This window comes from Manduca sexta, chromosome 4 (genome assembly GCF_014839805.1).
Source record: "Manduca sexta isolate Smith_Timp_Sample1 chromosome 4, JHU_Msex_v1.0, whole genome shotgun sequence".
In the NCBI taxonomy this organism is placed as follows: domain Eukaryota; kingdom Metazoa; phylum Arthropoda; class Insecta; order Lepidoptera; family Sphingidae; genus Manduca; species Manduca sexta.
Window position 1 is genome coordinate 104,228 of NC_051118.1, and position 7,271 is coordinate 111,498.

A 7,271-nucleotide genomic window follows, 5' to 3' on the forward strand; every position below is an offset into this window, starting at 1 on the left:
AACATTTTTATGTATACGATTTTGTTATATTTTCGATTGATGCATCTGTATGTATTTACTTATTTTATTTTAAAAATATGTACTTAATAAATAATATTTATGAAAGTAACTTTTGTATTCATACGTTAATTACTTATAGCTCATTTTTATGAACTAAATTGTTATTACAAATATTTAATAATAGGTTTAGAAGTCAAATACAATAAAAATAAACCATTTCAGCTAAAAATGAAAATCACATTTTATTTTAAAAAATTACAAAACTGTCACAAGATTGCGATGATTTACAAGGCATTCCAAAACTTACTTTGGATATACAAATTAAAAAAATAAAAATCTTGACAAATATCCGGTTTCAACCAGATTTCCTCCGTATGTATAAAATGCAAAAATCTAGCAGGATTGCTACGATTTTTAAGGATTTGATTTAAAATCCGCCATGACAGTTAATTATTGGCGGGCTCCACTTGCCGTACGGAATCGATGTCCGCCTTGCAGAAGAAACACTGTTTACTGTTCAACAAGTGTTGCATTATACAGGCTCTGAAATAAGAGAATTTCAATATTTATCGACACTATTCTAGAAATTTTTAGTGCTTCGGTGGCGTAGTTATATTGCGGTGCGATTGCCGGACTGATCACTTGGGTTCTATTCCTGGAGCGGTTTAAGTGACGATGAATTTTAATATTTCAATTCCTGTGGCGGGTAAGGTGATATTGTTGTTAAATATCAGTCTGACGTCTGGAATTTATGTCCAATGTGGCGATAAGCAAGGCTATCATATCACGGGAGTAAATATATATGACAAAAAGTGGGTCCACGACTCCACATATTGCGCCTCTGCATACCTATACTGCATACCTCTTCCAGACGTTCGTCATTATAAGTGATCCCATTGCACCTGATGGTAAGTGGAGTGAGGTTCAATAGAATGTCGACTGGCGAGAGATGATTGCCCCTTGGCAGGCGACACAATCATGCCGGTCTGTTGGAATTGTATATACACAGGCTGATCCCGGAATGCGACACATTTACGTGGGCCACTGTGGCGGGTTTTAACACCTTCTGTATGGTGGTTGCTATCCGGGTAGATATAAAATATATCCTACCACCATTCTAGTCCTTGTTCGGATAAGAGTTAATAAAAATAAACATAATATCAAAGGAATATCATGTAATACTTGTCACCTGCAAGAATGGTGTCCACAAGGCACGAAGGCGGAGTCGGCCGGTCGCGCGTAACAGATGGTGCAGAGCAGGTCGGACTGCGCGCCGCTGGAGCCCGGCGACCGCGCCCGGACCGCGGCGTCGCGAGCTACTTGCAGCCTGTCCACCACCACCTCCAGGGCTTTCAGCTCCTCGATGGTCACGTCTTCCGAATCTATTATATTGTGTTTCATGTGGCATAGGCAATACAAGAGTGATATCCTTGACAGCCATTAATATACACATATCCATATAAATCATTAATGAATTATTATTTATAGAACATTAGGAAGTGGAGGAGGTGATTTTGTCTACGGATATTTCGAAACGCAAGCAGTTTTTCACGTTGGTTTTCTGTGGAATAGTGGTAATATCCTGAGTCAGTCGGGCCTTAGCGTTGTATAATATGTATATTATATCTACAGCTAAGCTTTACCAGTTTTTATTTTATTGGTAAGCTTTTACTTCACGGTCCGAATACGCCGGTGAAAGATATATATGAGTAGATAAGTACTAAATACTGAAGGTGAGAGCCTAGTTGGCAGTTAAAACGAACTGTCAAAGCCAAGGTTACGCATCTCTGAATTTTTAAAGGTAGGTATGTGTATATTCATTGTAAATTATTGCTTGCTTTATCGATAAAGGTTTCCTATAAGATTTTTCAGGGTAAATACAATCTACCAATCTTCACTAGGCCAGCGCGGTGGACTAAGGCTCTCTCACTAGTAGAGAAGGCTCGTGTCCAGTAGTGGGACAATATATAAATCAGGTCTGATATTACATTGGTTCTCTGTATAACGAACTTTGAAATTGAATTCAAATGGCAATCAGTGTCCAATTAAATAATATCAAACAAGACAAGACAACCAACGGAATCACTAAACATACGATAAAAATATGGCGATTGATAACTGTACTTAGTCCATTGAAATGTTACATTTTTTAGGCCTTACCTTGCGTTTTTTAGAGGACGCAATTTACTTTTTTGAAGTGTAGGGGGGGTCAAAAAAATGTATAAGCATTTTTTGTTGCAAATTAAATTCTCTACAACTTTGGTCTAGTAACTTTTGTCGTAGAACTAAAAATAAAAAAGTTATAAGCGAAAATGTTAAGAAATTCAATGTTAAGCAATGTCCATTGCAACGTCATCAGAACGTGTGTTTATAAGGTTCATAATACTTTTTTTTGTACTCTCATTAATACCCAAATACCCAAGGGACCATTAGGGAATAAAAGATCATCTGCCTGCTATTATTATTATTATTATTTCTAACCTCTCTTATTGTAAGAATAGCTGATAATATTGTGTTGAAGTTGTCGTTCAACTTATATCTTTTAGTTGTGCTACATATTTCTGTACGTGCGGATGTATTTTATTCTGTTTTTAATTTTGAAGACGATTTCGAATGATTTTAGACACGATTTTAACTTTAGTGAAAACTATTTTTTTTTTATTAGCATTTTGACTTTTAAAAGTCTTTTACAATAACTTACTTACGAAAACTTCAACACAATATTATCAGCTATTCTTACAATAAGAGAGGTTATAAATAATAATAATAATAGCAAGCAGATGTTCTTTTGTTCCCTAATGGTCCCTTGGGTATTTGGGTATTAATGAGAGTACAAAAAAAAGTATTATGAACCTTATAAACACACATTCTGATGACGTTGCAATGGACATTGCTTAACATTGAATTTCTTAACATTTTCGCTTATAACTTTTTTATTTATAGTTCTACGACAAAAGTTACTAGACCAAAGTTGTAGAAAATTTAATTTGCAACAAAAAAAGTTTATACATTTTTTTTGTCAGATAAGTAGTTTAAGAGATACATCGTAAAAACCATTTCAACCCCTATTTTCAAGATGGCGGCTGTGGGACAAGGGTGGCGACCCCACAAACTTGGTTTTAGCTTTAGACTGATCCCCCCTACACTTCAAAAAAATAAAATTGCGTCCTCTAAAAAACGCAACCCCAAATGTAACTTTTCAATGGACTAACTAACATTTATAAAACGAGAAGTGTTTGTCCTTCGATTTGCCGAGCATGAATTCCAAACCGTCCAATCGGAAAAGCGGCTCTGTCACTAGCGCTTTCGTCACTCTCTCCAAATGCTAGAAATAAAACAAATTGAACATGGCAGGTGAGCCTACAAAATCGCTCTTACTACAATCATGAGATGGAAATGGCTCAATCCAGTAAATAAAAGGGTCGAATCGGCGTGATTTGGATAAGCACAATTTCACGATCCATTGTACTTTTATGGTCATTAAGAATCGCGTTACGTTAATAAATTCTTTTCAAAATTATTTTTTTTATAACACCATTTCAGTATTGGACGTCTCTAAAACGTACTATTGCAACTCATGTCTTAAACTCATCAAAATGTAAGGTTACTTCCGGCGACAGCTTCGGGTCCAGCATCCTGATGAGACAGCCAGCGACCGGCGCCAGCGCAACGTAGTAGTGCACGCGGTCAGTGTCGGGCAGCCCGCGCGCCATCAGCCGCGCGAAGCTCGCGCCGCCGCCCGCGCGCACGCACACGCGCGATATCACCGCCATCAGGATCTGTGTGAGATACTTATTGCTTTCTTAACAAAAATACTAGTTATTTTTGTGTTTACAAGTTCATTCTCAGAACCCTGAAGTCCAAAAACAAACACACATCTTTATTTTCGAAAGGGTAGGTGGAGGTGCAACTAGGGCAATCATTTTTCGTCATAGTTGTATGAACCTATGGCCTCATCGGGCACAAATTTCAGCCTCCGGACTAATACCAAAAAGATTTATAGCCATTAAAGACCCGAAATCCAATTTTGTATAACCTAATGGAGTAAGTTCATTCAATTACATTTAGGCGACTCGTCCGCTTTAAACTGCCTTTCTATTATAATATGTCTATAGAACTTAGGTGTAACACAGCTTCTATTTGGTGGCACAATTTAAAGATTCTGAACACCCAAACTCTTGTATACGAGAGACCTACCATCTTGTTAATTGCGCTTTATGATTTTTTTTCTTTGGACACCGGAATCTCTAATTACCTGACAAGTTCTCCCTAGTAACAGCTCGTTCTGATCATCGCAGGCTGTCGGCTTTGTGAGCAGCTGAGGAGCCAGGCACAGGGTCATCTCCAAAGCCCTGGCTAACCCGTGATACAAGTCGAAGCACGTGGCGCAGAGTTTGATTTGACGCGACTCTAGGTGTGCGTCTACGCTTACCCTGTCCATCTAAAAGATTAAAGATAAGCATAGATGTACTATCGAAACAATTTGCATTATTCACAGTAGGCCCGTAAATAAATAATATAACTGATGGCAATTAGAAATAGTATAATGATTGACCATGACAATATATCGATGATAGAAGTTTCAAATACCATAAATGACTAAGGAATAACTAATTTTTACATTCTTGAACTTCTTCGTGTCTTATTCTATCATGATGTATTTAGAAAGATACTTTTAAAATTCATGTAGGGGAGACCAGGTATGAAAGTAACACGGGATGAACGTAACAAATGAATTTTTAAACGAATTATGTCTTCTGCATTGATAGTTAAAGCACCAATATATGCCATTTTGGATCCCAATTCACCTCAGTTGCACCCACGGCGCTGTGCCGTCACGTTATGGATGTAGCGAGACAGTACGTCAAAAGTACCTCCAAAGTAACTTTTAATTCTTTTTTAACTGCGTTTGTTTTTATAATGTTAGGTTCAATCTTGCATGTCAAGTATCAATGAAGTAGCGTAACTATTCATTTCTCTATTTTAGTGTTTAAAATGGTATCTTACTAAAGTAGTTTTCAAGTTACAAGCATATGTTTGTCGTATTCGGGAAATTTTGAATGGTGTGATACCGTTTATGGTGTGATATCTCGAAGCACATTTTGTTGCGTTTTTTTGTATTTCAAATTAATACAAATCCATTTGCCAGGTTGCCTATTTCTGAATGCCTAATATACACAAAAAAACAACCATTCAAGCTTTAGCTATTGCAGAAATAATGGATTTGGCTGCAGAAGAAGTACTTCTCATAGAAATACCATTAAGAGACACTGCGAATTTATATCAATTGTGCAATGTTACTTTATATAGATGCGTGCAATCGAACGTTGAGTGCAAACTGTTTAAAAAAAAGGAAATAAGACATAAAGAAGAAAAAGGATGCTAAAATAATAAAAGATACTGATGATTCAGATAGCGAAGATGGCTTCTGTATAGATAGCATGGAATTCTTTTCAAACAGCAGGTCAAATGAAAACTGGGTGCAATGCCTAGACTGTTGTGGGCTCATGTAGACTACACTAATAACGAAATGCGTGCCATAGTTGTTTGTGTGATTGAGATCTCATTTTTCAATAGTGTTGATAATTATTATTGTATGCTAGCAATGTTTATTTGTTTTATAAGAATTTTGATCCGAAAATTATACCCATAAAGCTGATTATAAATTAATATATCGATTATGAAACTAATTTTATTTTTTTACGATATTTCAAACATCCCCTTACACTGTTACAACCAACCCTAGGGGTGGGGATGGTTGTAACAAATCCGACTTCAAATATGTAATCGCTTTTCTCAAAATTTATAATATAAATAATATTTAAGGTGCTGTTAAAAGATAGGCGAAAGACCAGTCTATCATGTGTATTAATTAAAACTTTAGAATTCAGAAAGCTCTGTGGGATTTTAAGAAAATAAAAAATTTACGTTCATCCCTGGTCTCCCCTACGTATATTAAAATAAAGAAAAGTTTTAAGGTTTAATAACTTGAGTAATTAGACTCAAAGTTTAACATTTTTGTCACTAACTACCAAATCAATTTTAGGCTGTAGCTTAAAATATAAAGATAAACGGAGAAAATAATGTCTAGTACCTAGTATACCTAGTATATAGATAAATACCAACTTGCGACAAAATGACCCCTACGACATTCCAAATTACTACCGTCGATATTTTAGTATTTAATGTAGATACTAGACAAACAAGTTATGTAAATAAAGCTCGCCAAATTACGCCGTGCTACTTCACAATTCTATAACTTCACTAACATATAATCCGATAAAATAAAACTAGTCTAATGCATGTAGGATAATGCCTTTATTTATCTGTGATATTTACACTAGTTGGTTAGTTTCATTGTCAAAGAAATTGTGAATAATTTATACATCCATAAAGAAAAGAATAAGAAAATTCTTGAAACTATGGATTTTTTTTTATTGCTCTGAATGTCGAGACGAGCTTGCCGTTCGCCTGATGGTAAACAATACGACCGCCCATAAACAGTAGAAAGACCATCCAACACCTTAAATTACCAAGCGTTGTACGGTATTCCAATGCGCTCGCCATCCTGAGACATGAGATGTTAAGTCTTATTAAGTCCAGTAGTTACACTGGCTACAATGTCCTTCAAACTGGAAAACAACAGTGACTACCCACTGTTGCTTGGCGGAAGAAATAGACATTACGGTGGTACCTACCCAGGCGAACTCTCACATATAAGGAGACCAGTATTTTGCTGGCGCATAGCTACCTCTTGCATCATAGTGACGAACTCCGAAACGCCCAGTTCAGCTGACTTAGCAAAGAGTTGAGGAATGACGCTGCCTCCGCTGGATGCGCGGCCAGATAGTCCCTGATGCGGCCCTGGATCACTTCAGAAGGGCATGGACCTAATTTGATACACCATACTTAATATTATATTTATCTTTATTATTTAAGTTTTGTAATAATTGACTAGCATACAAGTTCATTTTGATATTACGTTAATAAATGAAACCATATACTCTAAGGCTGCAAAGTCTTTGAAACGTCGGGAGAAAACTAAAATATAAAAAACCCTGATAGAATCCGAAAATTAGTTTAATTACAACCATATACTCGTCATTACCTCTGTTAATATTGTGGCAAAAATTATCCATAAATAACGAATATTTTCATAATAAATCCCGGTGTTATTTTTAAATTGTTTTGGTTTTTATAGTTAAGTGCGAATGTGGCGTGTGCGTGAGTGTATTTCAGACTGAAAGTGTGAAGTTGCCGTTGCGGCTGAT

The 7,271-nt window shown here is 36.2% G+C and overlaps 1 protein-coding gene across 1 annotated transcript; it reads right to left on the bottom strand.

Annotated features, from left to right (window-relative positions):
- Positions 1–237: 237 nt before the first annotated feature.
- LOC119190315 (E3 ubiquitin-protein ligase RNF123-like) lies at positions 238–7,105 on the bottom strand. Its single transcript, XM_037442002.1, is given in 8 exon segments — positions 238–543; positions 1,190–1,382; positions 3,217–3,325; positions 3,609–3,779; positions 4,256–4,441; positions 6,752–6,777; positions 6,780–6,890; positions 7,099–7,105. Coding segments are annotated over 8 exon segments (900 nt in total). The 3' UTR covers positions 238–446.
- Between the last annotated feature and the right edge of the window lie 166 nt (positions 7,106–7,271).